At 44.9% G+C, this 15,964-nt stretch overlaps 1 protein-coding gene across 5 annotated transcripts in view; it reads left to right on the top strand.

Annotated features, from left to right (window-relative positions):
* Positions 1-15,964, top strand: part of zbtb47b (zinc finger and BTB domain containing 47b) — a 296,884-nt gene that overhangs the window by 56,392 nt on the left and 224,528 nt on the right. The window contains exon 1 of one of the 5 annotated variants that reach the window (XM_063044538.1): positions 15,152-15,260. The exons of 3 other annotated variants lie outside the window; for them this stretch is intronic. In XM_063044538.1, the coding sequence (XP_062900608.1) occupies positions 15,255-15,260 (6 nt within the window). In that variant the 5' untranslated portion in view covers positions 15,152-15,254. Of the gene's footprint in view, positions 1-15,151; positions 15,261-15,964 lie in introns of those variants that run through there. One more of the 5 variants, XM_063044542.1, reaches the window with a different exon arrangement.

Here is a 15,964-nt window from a genome sequence, read left to right as displayed (position 1 = left end):
AAAGCTCAATTGGCCCAAAAACACATTGCCAAAATGTAAATGACAGCCTCCAATCACACACAGATCTGTAGGAGAAGTATATTTAAAAGGAGGAGGAAAAGAAGTAGTAAAAAGTAGTGAACTGTCAGTATAGGTTGCTAGCGTCATCTTATTTTAAAGTTATTTATTTATTTAGAGACACGGTGTGGACCAGGCCCAACAGGCCGCACTGATCAGCAACCCACCTATTTAACCCTAGCCTAATCACAGGACAATTTACAATGAGCAAATAACCTACTCACCTATAGTTCTTTGCACTGTGGGAGGAAACCACATGGTCGCGGGGAGAATGTACAACATTTCTAGATGATGTTGGGATTGAACTCTGAACCCTGGAACGCCCCAGGCTGTAATAGTGCTGCGCGAACCCCTCTGCTAATGTGGTAGCATAGCGGACAGGTTATTGGACCAGCAGCCATTTGATGCTAACACACAAGTTCAAATCCCACCATGCTCTCTGGAGAATTTACATTTTGCTCATCAAATAAATAAACCTTGGAATTCTTTGAATACTGTCTTCCATAACAGCATCAATGAAATTACTGAATTGTGATTAAAAATACTGTGGCTTTACTAATGCCTGTCAGAAGGGGTAACGGGCCTGTATGTGACTCCAAACCATTTAACATGGTTAACTCTAAGTTACCTTCTTTACTCTGAGGCAATTAGGGATGGGTATTAAATGCAGGCATTGCCAACGACCATTAGACATAAGAGCAAATTAGGCCATTCGGTCCATTGAGACTGCCCCACTATTCAATCATGGCTGATTTATTATCCCCCTCTACCTCATAGTCCTGCCTTCTCCATGTAGTCTTTGACACTCTAACTAATTAAGAACCTATCAACCTCTGCTTTAAATATACCCAATGACTTGGCAGCTGTCTGTGGCAATGAATTCCACAGATTCACCACCCTCTGACTGAATGAGTTCCTCCTTATCTCTGTTCTAAAGGGGCATTTTTATTTTCCGAGACTGTACCCTCTGGTCACGAAACTACCTCTGGACTGGCTCTGCAGTGTGTGGTTATGGGCGATGCAGCGCTAAATTGAATCGAGTGCTCCTAGGCTGTTTCAAGGGCTCTGTGGTTTGATGTGTGCTATTTGTTCATTTTTTTGCCATTTGCGATATTTGTTCTTTGTTTTGTTTGTTGGATATTTTCTTTGAACGGGTTCCATGGTGTTTCTTTGTGGCTGCCTGCCAGCAGACGAATCAGGATTGTATACTTTGATTTAAAAAAAATGTACTTTTGAATCTTTGGGTCTAGACTTTCCCATTCTAGGAAGCATCCTCTCCACATCCACTCTATCTAGGTCTTTCAATATTCAGTAGGTTTGGATTCTCTCCCCACCCCCCCCACCCCGTTCTTCTGAGCTCTAGTGAGTGAGATATCCAATGCTTATTATATTTTAACTCTACTTCGACAGCCAGATCTAAACCAAATCATGATTTATTTATTTTTCTTTCTCACAGAAATGGGTAATCCACTCTCTCTGTCAATCTTTGATAAAATTCTGGGTAGTGTAAATATTGGTTTCTGCAGTTTTCAAATTCACTTAAAAAAATTAATGGGTTTATTGTTGCCGCATATATCAAAGAGCAGGGAAAACCTTGTCTTGTCTATACATGTCATTCACATAAAATGCTGGAGGAACTCAGCAGGACAGGCAGCATCTACAGGAAAGAGGCAACCCTTCATCAGGATTGGGGAAAAGAAGATGAGAGGTTAGAGCAAGAAGGTGGGGGGAGGGGAAGAAGTACAAGGCAGTAGGTGATTGGTGAAACCAGGAGGGGTGAAGTAGAGAGCTGGGAAAGAGATAGAGGGCTGCAGAAGGGGGAGTCTGAAAGGAGAGGACAGAAGACTACGGAAGAAAGGGAAGAGCGAGCAGCAGCAGAGAAAAGTGATGGGTGGGTAAGAGGGGAATGGGGAATGGTGAAGGAGAAGTGGGGGGGGGGTTAGTAACCACAAGTTTGAGAAATCGATGTGCATGCCATCAGGTTGGAGGCTTCCCAGGTGGAATATAATGTTTTGCTCCTCCAATCTGAGTTGTGGCTTCATCGCAGCAGCAGAAGAGGCCATGCACTGACATGTTGGAATGGAAAGTTGAATTAAAATAAGTGGCTCTAGGGAGATCCTGATTTTTCTGGCAGAGTGTAGGTACTTGGCGAAGCAATCTCCTTTTTATTTCCTGGTCCTGATGAAGGGTCTTGGCCCGAAATATAAACTGTACTCTTTTCTATAGATACTGCCTGACCTGCTGAGTTCCTCCAGCATTTTGTGTATAGTCAACCCTCCTTATCCGTGGGGAATTGGTTCCGGGACCCCCCCGCGGATACCAAAAAACACAGATGCTCAAGTCCCTTATTTAACCTGTCTTAGTGTGGTGGACTTTAGGACCCAGCGGAGCCCTGGACCTTATTTAACCTGTCTCATTACGGTGAACTTTAGGACCTGGCGGAGCTCTGAATCCACAGTGTTTCTGTTCATGAAAATAATCACAACCACGATCACAATTGAAAATAAAGTGGAAATAGTAAAGCGATTGGAAAGAGGTGAAACTCCATCGGTCATTGGAAAAGCGTTAGGCTACAGTCGGTCAACGATCAGAACAATTTTAAAGGATAAAGTGAGAAAGGCCCTGCCTCGATGAAAGCTACACAATTATTACTAAGCGACACAGTGGTTTAATTATTGGAATACATAAGTTTCTTAAGTGTTTTATATGCATAGAAAGGTAAAGTATATACTATATACTAAGACAAACGTTTGACTCACTGACGCTAAATAATATCGGATGTACCTGTTCCGATTTACTTAGTAAGAGAACTTCCGTTTTTTTTTTCGATCCCGATCCACGGTAACCTACGCACATCCTCCTGTATATTTTAAATCATCTCTAGATTACTTATAATACCTAATACAACGTAAATGCTATGTAAAATAGTTGTTATACTGCATTGTTTAGGGAATAATGACAAGAAAAAAAGTCTGTACTTGCTCGAACAACAAGTGCTGGAGAGAGAACTTCCGGGTTTTCCCGATCTGCGGTTGGTTGAATCCACGCGTGTGGAACCCGTGGATAAGGAGGGCCGACTGTATATTACTTTGATTTCCAGCATCTGCGGATTTTCCCTTGTTTGTGATCTATACATATCAGTTCGTTGCAGTGGTGCATTGAGGTAGTACAAGGTAAAGCTGTGAAAGTGTGCAGAATAAAGTGTTGGAGTGCAGGCCAGGCAGATAAGTAAAATGCAAGGTCACAACAAGGTAGATTGTGAGGTCGAGAATTCATCTTACTGTACTAGGGAAATATCCAAATCAGATTCAGACTTATTACACATATATGTGGTAATGTACAGTGAAATGCGTCGTCTGCGTTAACAATCGGCGCACTTGAGTACGTGTTGGGGCAGCCTGCAAGTGTCGCCACACAGTCCAACGCCAACATAGCATGCTGCCAGTGCTTGGCAGAGCAAACACAGAACGCAACAAGCCCCTCTCCTCCCTTCTCCCTTCTCCCTGCCCATAAACATGGATAGGTTTCCAGTCTTCAGGCTTCGGCCATTGGGCCTCACCTTCTGCACTTCCGGTCGATCTTCAGTATCGACCTCCTGACTTGCTGATGATGGGACTCTGAACTGTGTAAAGTTCAATAGTCTTCTAACAGCAGGGTAGAGGCCTAGCCTGTGTGTCCAGACTCTGTGAAAGAATGTTTGTGACAGTCCTGCCTTTTTTTTTTTGCAGCATGTTTCATCTGCAGTCCTTTGCAAGTGCAGCCTTTTTGCTCATAGACTTTCTTCCATATTGAGTAGGGGTTTATCGTACGTGCTTGGCCCAAGAGAGATTATTGCAGTATGGAATTTGGTTTCATGCCTCACTCAGAATTCCCCTTACATGGTCAAAGTTTACTGAGACTTCTGCATGAGCTTTGGGACTGCTCCCTGTTGGAGATGTCCGCTTGTGGTTTTTGACTCTGGACGGTATAGTGGTGGATATATTTGTGTGTTTGTTTGGAAGCTCTTTACAGCCATTTCTACCTGGGGCAGTATGGTAGTGTAACGCTTTACGGCCCCACCGATGGGAAGATCGGGGTTCAATCCCCGCACTGTCTGTAAGGAGTTTTGTACGTTTTCCCCATAGCTGCGTGGGCTTCCTTCAGCTGCTCCGGTTTCCTTCATACAGAAAGGTTTGTAAGCTGTGGGCATGCTATGTTAGCGCCGGAAATGTGCCAATACTTGCAGGCTGTCTCCAGCACATCTGGCTGTGCTGGACGTTGATATGAATAACGCATTTCATTGTATGTTTCGACGAATGTGTGGCAAGTAAAGCTAATCTTTAATCTATAATTGTCTGGCGAATTAACCAAGGAAATTCTTGTGACTGCAATTGGCCGCATGAGTAGATAGGGTAGTAAAGAAGGCCAGAGTCAGGAAGTCGTGTTGCAGCGGTATTAAACTTTGGCTAGGCTGCACTGTGTGCAGGTCTGGTTGCTCCTCTACAGGACGGAATGGGTTTAGCATGGGAAAGGATGCAAAAGGGGTTTACAGGATGTTGCCTGCGTTAGAGGGTGCAGACTATATCTCAGAGAAGTTAGGTCAAACACTGTTTGGAGCATTGCAGGTTGAAGGAGGACCTGAGACACACTTGTATATGAGAATAATTCAAGAAGCTTAAGTAGTGTAGGCCAGCAGAGTTTTCCCTCCAGGAAACAAATGTAAAATATTAGACACGCATTTAAGCTGAGGGGGAGAGAATTTAAATAGATAGAATACAGCATAAGGATTGTATGGTCAGCATGGACTATTTTCTATATGGGGAGCAGATTCAGAAATCAGAGGTTAAAGGGACTAGTGCAGGATTCCCTATAGATTAAGTTACAGGTTGAATTGATGGGAAGGAAGGTAAATGCAATGTTAGCATTCTTTTTGCAAGGACTAGAATATAAAAGCAAACATGTCAAGCTGAGGCTTTATAAAGCATTGGTTTGACTGCATTTGGAGTATTGTGAGCAGTTTTGGGCCCCTTATCTAAGGGATGATGTGCTGGCATTGGACAGGTTCTGGGCAAGAATCTTCCTGGGAATGAAAGGGTTAACATACAAGAATTTATGCAGATGCTGGAAATACAAGCAACGGACACAAGATGCTGGAGGAACTCAGCAGGCCAGATGTTCGTGATGGTGGGGAGAGGCTATTGCGCATGATGGAGCTGGTTGAGTCTACAACCCTCTACAGCTTTTACCGATCCTGTGCACGGGTGCATCCGTATCAGACGATGATGCAACCAGTTAGAATGCTGTCCATGTAGAGTTTCCGGTAGCATACCAACTCTCTGGAAATTCCTAAAATATAGCCGCTGTCACGCCGCCTTTACAATTGTATCAATATGTTGGGCCCAGGATCGATCTTCAGAGATGTTGACACCTAGGAACTTGAAATTGCTCACCCTTTCTACTACTGATCCCTTGATTAAGACTGGTGTGTATTCCCTCGGCTTCCCTTTCCTGATGTCCAGAATCAATTCTGTGGTCTTACTGACATCGAGTGCAAGATTGTTGTTGCGACACCACTCCTCTACCTCACTCCTGTGTCCCTCATCATCGCCATCTAAATTCTGCCAACAAAATACTATATAATCTGCAAATTTATAGAGGGTGTTTGAGCTGTGCCTAGCCACAGAGTTGTGGGTGTAGAGAGGGCAGAAGAGTAAGCACACATTCTTGAGCTGCGCTGGTGCTGATTGTCAGTGAGAGGGAAATGTTATAACCAACCCACACTAACTAAGGATTCCCAATAAGGAAGTCGAGGATCCAGTTGCAGAGGGAGGTACAGAGGTCCAGGTTTTGAAGCTTGCTGATTCTTTGGCAGTTCTGCATTGATTTCTGAGCTGAATGTGCTCTCTAGCAACTCACTAACCTTCCGGGCAAATCAAATTCTGGTGCTTCATTCCTTCTGGAATGCAACTATTCTACAGTGCCCATGTTAGTGACTTGGTGTGTTCCCTTAATAGGCAACATTTTCTTTCTGCTTAAGTCTCTAGTGGAATTCTTCCAGTGATTTCACAAACAGAAACATGATAATGGCTGAATAAGTAACTTTCTGAAATCAGCACACATGAAACGCTGGAGGAACACAGCAGGTCAGGTAGCATCTATGGCAATAAATAAACAGTCGACGTTTTGGGCCGAGACCCTTGCTGTTTGTATATCTGTGGTGTGGGAGGAGAGAAAATGAGAGAATGAACAAGACACAGCGGGGTTTGGTGGAGATGTATGCCAACTATGGTGGAGTTGTGGAGCAGACTTGATGGGTTAAGTGGCTTAATTCCGCTCCTCTTACGGTCCAGTAATACAATATGGAAACAAGTCCTTTGGCCCAACCTGTCTCTGCTGAGCATGGTGCCCACCACAATTTGGGACATCTTAACCCACCGGGCAGAAACAGAGACATGACTTTAAAATAGTGCTTGTTAAGATGCTGAAAGAGGAAAGGTGTGTGAAGGGGATTCAAGAGTGTGGGGCTTGGCAATTGAAGGCCGAAAGGCACACTTGCCAGCATTTGGAGGGGAAACGAGTGCGGAGATTGAGTGATTAAATTGGGGAATGGGGAGGAGATGCAGAAGTGGGGAACAGGAGATTCCAGAGAGGTGTTAGGCTGAAAGAGGTGGCTAAGTTAAGGGGAAGGGCAGGTGGTGGTGGTGGGGGGGGTGTTAGGTAGAGGGCACCATAGAAACCAAGGGGAGAATTTTTAAATGGAGGTATGAGCTAATTTAAAATCAGTGCATGTCTTGGGTCTTGGTGGAAGATGGGAAATCCCTTTAAAACTTACTTATTTTTATCTATTGAGATACAATGCGGAATAGGCCCTTCCGGCCATTCGAGCTGCACTGCCCAGCACTCCCTCCGATTTAAGCCTAGCCTAATCACAGGACAATTTACAATGACCAATTAACCTACCAACCAGTACGCCTTTGGACTGTGGGAGGAAACCAGAGCACGGGGAGAAGCTCCTTACAGACATTGGTGAGAAATGAACCCTGGTCGCCAGTACTGTAAAGCATTGTGCTGACCACTACGTTGCTTAATAATCTCTTAGAGGCATAGTCATAGTATCATACAACGTGAACACATTATACAACTCTTTTATTTGCTCAGTTTGTCTTCTTTTGCACATCGGTTGTTTGTCAGTCTTTGTGAGTAATTTTGAATTGATCTGACTGTATTTCTTTGTTCTACTGTGAATACCTGCAAGAAAATGACTCTCAAGGTCTATATGGTGACTAACCTCGGTGGCCATTTTATTAGATACACCTGATTGTTAATGCAGGTATCTCATTAGCCAATCACGTGGCAGCAGAATGCATAAGAGCATGCAGACATGGTCAAGAGTATCAGTTGTTCAGACCAAACATCAGAATGGGGAAGAAATGTGATCTAAGTGACTTTGACCGTAAAATGGTTATTGGTGCCAGACAGGGTGGTTTATCACAGAAGCTGCTGATCTCTTGGGATTGTCTTGCACAACAGGCTCTAGAGCAGGGGTCGGCAACCTTTTTGCCTCTGTGGGCTGGATTGCCTATTAATGAGCGGATGGTGGGCCAGATAAATACCATATTAAAAAAATTGAAATATGGGAATTATCCATTTAAATACATCTAGTTATGTTTTGCCTCAAATTAATGAATAACGCATGCTGGAAAATCATTTGTGCTTAACCAAGGATGCCAATTAGTAATCAAAGTTTGGTTGCAATTTATTTCAGTCAAGGCATCTTTTGAATCTATTAAAAGGATACAAAGAATCTTTAAACATAAAACGTATGAACATGATGTATTGAATGGTGGTAAATTAAATGTAATAAAAAAAACTGTAATGCAAACAGTCGATAAATCAATGTGAAACTTGTTTTTTTTGGTGCCTGCGTGCGTGCAAGTCTGTGCGTGCACGTCTGCATGTCCGTGCGTGCGTCCGTGATGATGTCTTTTTCATGGCGAGAGAGAGAGAGACTGTGTGGCCACTTCTCACACAGACATTTTCGCAGTATTTTCCCTTTATTTTACGAGGTCGAGTTGCAATCTTGACACTCAACCCGGCACGGGTGGAAAGCGTACTGGGGAGCAGACCTGAATGGTTTCGAACCCGGGAACCTCCGCTCCTGGGTCCGGCGCCGATGTCGTTGCACCACCAGCCGGCCCTCAGTGTGAAACTTGATGCTATTTGTTGCTTGAAAGCTTCTCAATATTGGGTGTCAGACTTGTTGATGCCAAGAGCAAGACATTATGCAGATGGGCATCAGTTTATCTTGCTCTCAAATGGTTCTTGGTGTGCTTCATTTTTGAAAATAATTGTTCTCACAGATAAGTGCTGCCAAACAATGATGCCATCTTTTTTGCATGGTCCACTAAGTTAGGATATTTCCCTCTTGGATGAATATATTTTCCATAGAAGTCGAGCACTGACACTTCAGAATGAAATTTCAATATCAATATGTCGTCACAATGCATCTCAATCAATTCCATTTGAAGAATTTCTGGTGCAGTGCCCACTTCCACATCAAATGGAGTAGCAAACAGCTTGAACAAATTTGCATGCAAGCGAAAATCAGCAAAATGAGATGAAAACTCTTTTCTCAATTCTTGGACCATATTCACAAAAATGCCTGGATCTTGTGATTTACTTTCTTGAAAAGTGGAAAGATGAGCAAAATTTCCTTTTTGAAGCTGGTACTTTCCACTATGGCGGGTCTTGTAATGTCACCTGATATTTGCTACCTTCTTCACAGCAACATTTTCTAGGCAAATGAGACAAACTGGTTTCCCAGCTTGCTCAATGAAGAAGTAATCTAGTGTCCAAGTGTCTTGGGAATTTCGGCTCTCAGTGTCTACCTTCCTGCCTTTTGCATTCATTGCCATTGGAATTTTTTTCTTTAATTTTATTTCGAAACGCGAGTTATTCAACAAGTATCGTAGCACATGTAAATATCTGGATATTTAGTGTGGATTTCTTGTTAAAACACAGTGACGCTGTTTCTGTTTACAAATTTGAATGATCCTATCTGAAAACCTGTGCATGCACTGAGAGTTTCTAATACATATTGATAAGGTAGTCGGCCTTCTCGTCATTCATATATATGAGTGTTTGGTCTGGAACAAAACGGAATGTGGGGCCAGTGTAATGAGACACCATGCATGTCCATCAGTGTGGTCGCGTGAAACAGTCAGAATAAGGAAAAATTGCTCGCGGGCCGGATAAGCATAGTATCTCAATATTTGCTCGTGGGCTGGTCAAAATACTTTTGCAGGCCGTAGGTTGCCTACCCCTGCTCTAGAGAATGGTGTGGAAGAATAAACCAGAAAAACATCTGGTGCACTGCAGTTCAGTGGGTGAAAACATTTTACTGAGAGAGGTCAGAGGAGAATCGCCAGACTGGTTCAAGCTGACAGGAAGGTGACAGTAACTCTAATAACCATGTGTTACAACCATGGTGTGCAGAAGAACATCTCTGAATGCACAACATGTCAAATTTTGAAGTGGATAGGTTATAGCAGCAGCAGACCATGCGCACACACTCAGTGGCCACTTTATTAGGTACAGGAGGTACTTTGATAATTAAGTTTACTTTCAACTTTGAAAATTGTTCAAATTAAATTTATTATCAAAGTACATAATTGTCAACAAAACAACCCTGAGATTTGTTTTCTTGTGTGCATACTCAGGAAATGCAAGATAGAATCAATGAAAGAACACACCCAACAGAGCAAACAACCAATGTGCAAAAGATGACAAATTGTACAAATACAAAACAGAAAATATAATAATAGAGAATAAAAATAAATAAGCAATAAATATTGTGAACATGAGATGAAGAGTCCTTAAAAGTGAGTCCACAGGTTGTAGGAACATTTCAGTGACGGGGCAAATGAAGTTGAGTGAAGTTATCCCCTCTGGTTCAAGAGCCTGATGGTTGAGGGGTAGTAACTGTTCCTGAGCCTGGTGGTGTGAGATTCCTGTACCACCTTCCTGATGGCAGCAGCAAGAAGAGAGCATGTCCTGGGTGGTGGAGGTCCCTGATGATGGATGCTGCTTTCAGCCTTTTGGCATGAGCTGCCCATGCTGACCAAGGTGCGTTCCTGTGCCAGTCCCATTTGCCTGCCTGCACTTGGCGCAGATCCCTCTCAATATTTTAAATCTTGTATTTCTGGTTGGGTTGAGTTGTTCTCTGATCTTGGCAATTTACTTGTAAACATTTCGTCACCGTACAAGGAGACATCATCAGTGCGCTGTTGATTGTGGTATGTCCTCCGAAAGCTTGGTGTATATACACTTGTCAGTCACTACAGAAACTCGTTTGTGACGTGCAGAGGAAATTTCATCACTAATTAGTTGCGTAGTGTACTTTGTGCGTTGTGGGCTGGAGTTTTGCATGCATTGCCTGGTAAACAGGATCGAGATCATGAATAGATTGATCCTGTTTATGAGACAATGTGGGCAAAATTCCTCCAGACGACAACGCACGAAGTTCACCGCACAGCCAATGAGCGACAAAATTCCACCCCCCCCGTCACAATTGAGTTTCCGAAATGGCGACCAGTCAGCTGATTGATAAATACATAAAGGACACAGCACAACCAAGAGCGCACTAACGATGTCTCCTTGCATAGTGATGAAGAATTTGCAAGTAAATTGCCAGGAGAACTTTGGGGTGACACAGCCTTGTAGCTCCAGTGACCTGAACTCGGGCGCTATCAGTGTGAGGTTAATACTCCCCATGACCCTGCGGGTTTCCTTGGGATAGTCCTGTTTCTTCCCACAGCCCGTGGGTTGGTCGGGTAGTTGGCCACTAATGTGTAGCTAAGTGGTGGAAATGTGAAGGAGTTAAATGTGATTAGTGTAGCGGGGTGGTTGAGAGCTGCTATGGGTCGACAGTCTTCTTTCCATACTGTGGATCTGTGTGACATTTACACATTTCAATGGTGTGCTCTCTACTACCTTTGGTTTAAGCACTTAATCCCAGTATCTGGAAGATGGGGGAGGAGGTATTGGCTCCTACGTGTTGCCAGGTAGTTGGGTGGAGGCTGAGCTGCCCCTGCCAGCAGTCAGTTGGATTTGGCTGAAATGGAGGATATTTACGACAGGGCGTTTAGATTTAGGATCAGTAGTAGGCCATTTGGCCCATTGAGTCTGCACCTCTGTTCAATCACGTAACCTTAAACCACACTTACCAATCAAGATCTTGTCAATGTCTCCCTTCTAATACACCCAGTGACTTGGTCTTCCCAGTCCTTTTGGCAACACATTCTACAGATTCATCCCCTCCTCTCAGATTTAAGGGGCATCACTTTACCACCTCAGGCAATGCAGTCCATCAGATACGTCTACGAGCAGAATTAGGTCATTTGGTCCCTTAAGTCTGCACTGCCATTCAATCGTGGCTGATTTATTTTCCTTCTCAACCCTGCTCTCCTGCCTTCTTCCCTAAACATTTGTTACTCTTACTAATTCAGAATTTAGTATTTTCTGCTTTAAAACCCAATGACCTAGCCTCCATAGCTGCCTGTAGCAATGAATTCCACAGATTCACTATCCTCTGGCTGAAGAAAGTCCTCCTCATCTCTGTTCTAAATGGACATTTCCCTATTCTGAGGCTGTGCCCTCTGGTCCTAGACCCCCCCCCATGGAGAAAAAATCCTCTCCACTCCACTCTATCTGGGCCTTTCAACATTTGATAGGTTTCAAAGAGATTACCCCCCCCCCACCTCATTCTTCGAAACTCCAGTGGGTACAGGCCCAGAGCCATCAAATGTTCCTCATGTTAACCCTTTCATTCCTAGGATCATTCTCGTAACCCTCCTCTGGACTGTCTCCAGTGCCTGCTCACAATACTCCAAAAGTCATCCGGCCAGTGCCAGCATTCCCAGAAAATATTACATGAGAAAACATGTAAATTGGCGAGCAGCAAGTTCTAACAACTGGGTCTGTGCAACAAGGATACAGTATTCAATGTGCTTTAAAAGTTCTGTTCACATCAAGTTCACCAAAAATGTCTTACCAACAGCATGTCTTAGCAATTTTTAACTGTATGAAATCTCTGCTTTAGGATTTCACGGTAGCATAGTGGTTAGCATACGCTTTACAGTACAGCCGACCCGGGTTCAATTCCTGCCACTGCCTGTAAGGAGTTCATACGTTCTCCCCATGACCACGTGGGTTTCCTCCGAATGCTCTGGTTTCCTCCCACAGTCCAAAGGTGTACCGGTTGGTAGGTTAATTGGTCATTGTGAATTGTCCTTTAATCAGGAGATTGCTGGGCGGTGTAGCACGAAGTGCCGGAAGGACCTGTTCTGTGCTGTATGTCAATCAATCAATCAATAAACGTTTGGAGAAAAGATCAGACCTAATGAAGGGTCTTGGACCAAAATGTTGACTCTTTATTCCCCTCTATAGATGCTGCTTGACTTGCTGAGTTCCTCCTGTGAAACTTAGACTCCCTTGTGGAGACAGTGTAGAGTCTAAACATAGGAATACCCCCACCCACACTGACTCCCAACTCTTTTCCCAGGTTTCCTCCCACCTCTCATCCCTATCCAATCCTGGGAGATTGTTCAGTGCTAACAAAGGCATGTTCACTGTGTTAATTAGAGTAATGACCAGGGTCGGAATGTAGAAGCCTCCCTCTGAGTTTAGTGGAGAAGAGATGCCTCAGTTGCTAACTGCACCCTTTGCAGGGGCAGCACGGTAGCATAACAGTTAGTCTATCCTTTACAGCACCAATAAATTGAACTGGGTTCAATTACCACTACCTTCTGTAACAAGTTTGTGCATTCTCCCCATGACCGCGCAAAGTAAACTTCTTATCAAAGTACATGCACATCATTTTCTCGAGGGACATTCACAGTAGAACAAAGAAATACAATAGAATTAATGAAAACCTGCAACCAATGTGCAAAAGAAAACAAACCCTGCAAACAGAACAAAATAAATAATCAATCAATAAATCAGTCATGAGCTGTAGTCCTTGAAAGTGAGTCCATAAGTTGTGGGAACAGTACGCTGTTGGGGTGAGTGAAGTTATCCACACTGGTTCAGAAGGCTGATGGCTGAAGGGTAACAACTGTTCCTCACCTGGTGCTGTGAAATTTTATGCACCTGTACCTCCTCCCTGATGGGAGCAGCAAGAAGAGTGCATGGCCGGATGGTAGTGATCCTGGGTGGTGGGAGTCCTTGATGATGGAAACTGCTTTCCTGCAACAATACTCCGTGTAGACGTGCTTAATGGTGGGGAGGGCTTTGCCCGTGATGGACTGTGCTTCCTGTAGACCTTGGACATTGGTGTCTCCATACCAGGCTGTGATGGAACCAGTCGGGATTCTTTCCAGGGTGCATCCGTAGAAGTTAGTCAACGTTTCAGATGTCATGCTGAATCAGCTTCTAAGAAAGTATAAGTACTGTCATGCCTTCTATATAATGGCATTTATGTGCTAGACCCAGGACATGTCCTCTGATATGATAACACCAAGGAATTTAAAGCTACTGACCCTCTCCACCTCCGATCCCTTAATGAGGACTGTTGTATAGACCAGTGGCTTCTTCCTCCTATAGTCAATAAGCTCTGGTTTTGCTGATGTTCAGTGAGAAGTTTTTGTGGTGGCACCATTCAACCAGATTTTCAATCCAACTCCTATATGCTCACTCGTCACCACCTTGGATTCGGCCAATGACAGTGGTGTCAACAGCAAACAAATATGGCTTTGGAGCTGTACTTGGCCACAGAGTCTGATATAAAGCGAGTAGAGAAGGGGGCTAAGCACATAACCTTGTGGTGCTTCTGTGGGATGGAGATGTTATTGCCAATCCGATCTGACTTGAGTCCGCAAGTGAAGAAATCGAGCACTTGCACAAGGTGATATTGAGGCTTAGGTCTTGGAGCTTAGTGATTAGTTTTCAGAGGATGATAGTGTTGAATACCGAGCTGTGTTGATGTATGCATTTTTGCTGTCCAGATGTTTCAGGGTTGAGTGAATAGGCACCAGCTGTGGAATTGTTGTCATGGTAGGCAAATTGGAGCACATCCAAATCACTCCTCAGGCAGGAGTTGATGTGTTTCATGCCCAACCTCTCAAAACACTTTATTATAGTGGATTTCCAACAGGTGCTCTGGTTTCCTCTCACATTCCAAAGACGTACGGGTTAGGGTTAGCAAGCTGTGGGCCTGCTATGTTGTGGGTGCCAAAAGTGCATCAATACTTGGTGGCTACCCCCAGCACATCTTTGGACTGTGTTGGTCGTTAACACAAACATGTTTCACTGTATGTTTTGATGCACATGTGACAAATACAGCTAATCTTTCAGTGATATTGAGTTGTAGTGACACTCTTGCCTATCCTCCATTCACCACTATGGGATGGGGGTGGGGGAAACCAGAGACCACTGCCTCTGCTCCCATCCCTTTCCCTGTGATGGGATGGTTGGTTATCACACTCACTGCACCCCTCCTGTTGACCCCTCCGATTTGATGCAGTGGGTGTCGTACCTCTCCTGTTGTGATTGGATGGGAGATGTTTTTTCTCCTGTTGTGATTGGCTGGCAGGAGGATTGTCCCTTTTATTCTGACCACCTGTCCAATGCAAGGTATTCCTTCTTGCTATCCCTGTCCTGTGGTGATTGGGTGTAGGTATTCCCCCCCCCGTGGTGATTGGGTAGGGGTGTCCCCCATTCTGTGGTGATTGGGTGGGAGTGTCCCCCTCCTGTTGTGATTGGGTGGGGGTGTCATTCTCTCTCCTCCCCCCTTTTCCTATTGTGATTGGGTGCAGGTGTTCCTTCTACGTTTGTGACTGGGTGGGGCTGTTTTCCCACCCCCTCCCATTGTGATTGGGTAGGGTTGTTGGGGGGGGTGTTCTCTTCCCCCCCCCCATTATGAATGGCTTGGGTGAAGGTGTTATTCTCTTCCCCCACCCCCGTTGAGATTAGGTGGGGTGGGAGGTGTTATTCTATTCCCCCCCCCCGATGTTATTGGGTGGGGTGTCGTTCCCTCTCACACTCTCCCCCACCAACAATCCCCCCCCCACCGTCGGCTCCGCGTGGCCCCGCCCCCTCGGGCACTGATTGACAGCTCCGGGGACCGCTAATGGTTAAACGGGGCTCAGCCGGTCCGAGCGGGCTGGGTGAGCCGAGCCGAGGCCGAGGCCAGGCGCCGCTCCGCTCGCCAGAGCCGAGTGATGTGGGTAAGGCGGCGGCGGCGGGGGAAATGAAAAGAGGGCTGTGTGGCAGCGGGCGCGCTAAGTTAACCCTTTCCCGGGCCCGACGCCCTCCACCACCACCGGGCGAGCTAGCTGCTAGGCCGCTGGCGGAGGTCTGGGGGGGCCCCCGGAGAGTCCGAAGGCGGTGGCGGCCGCCGCGAGCTTCCTGGCTCGACTGGTGCCGCCCGCCTCCAGGCTGCTCCCGGGAAGGGAGGCCGGGGCGGACCGGGCCTAGCCCTGGAATAAGGTGTGTGTCGGGAGATTCCTCCCCTCAGCTCCGCTCTCTGCAGCTGGGGAGCAGACTTGTTGCAAAGCTTTCCTTTCCCTCTCCACTTTCATATAAAGTACATTATCCACAAATCCTTTCCATTCCAGCAAGATTTCTCATATGCAAAAAAAATCAATCTCCACGTGTATTCCGATGCAAAATGTTATCAAGACATACGCTATCAATATATTGTTGCAGAAGTAAAAGAACAATTGCTTATTTCTATTATCCAGAGATATCGTTATGTAATATATGCTGTTATTATGTAATCTATTCCTTGGGGGGTGGGGGCTTGGTATTCTTATATAATACATTGCTTAAGGGATTTGCAAATTGGTTAAATTTTGCGTAATGAAGTATTTGTTTCACTTATTTTGAAGACTGAAGTTTTAGTATTTTCCACAATGGAGGTTATTTTGCT

This window comes from Mobula hypostoma, chromosome 3 (genome assembly GCF_963921235.1).
Source record: "Mobula hypostoma chromosome 3, sMobHyp1.1, whole genome shotgun sequence".
NCBI classification, from domain to species: domain Eukaryota; kingdom Metazoa; phylum Chordata; class Chondrichthyes; order Myliobatiformes; family Myliobatidae; genus Mobula; species Mobula hypostoma.
The sequence above is the reverse complement of the archived record's forward strand: the minus strand, read 5'-3'. Positions and strand labels throughout refer to the sequence as shown.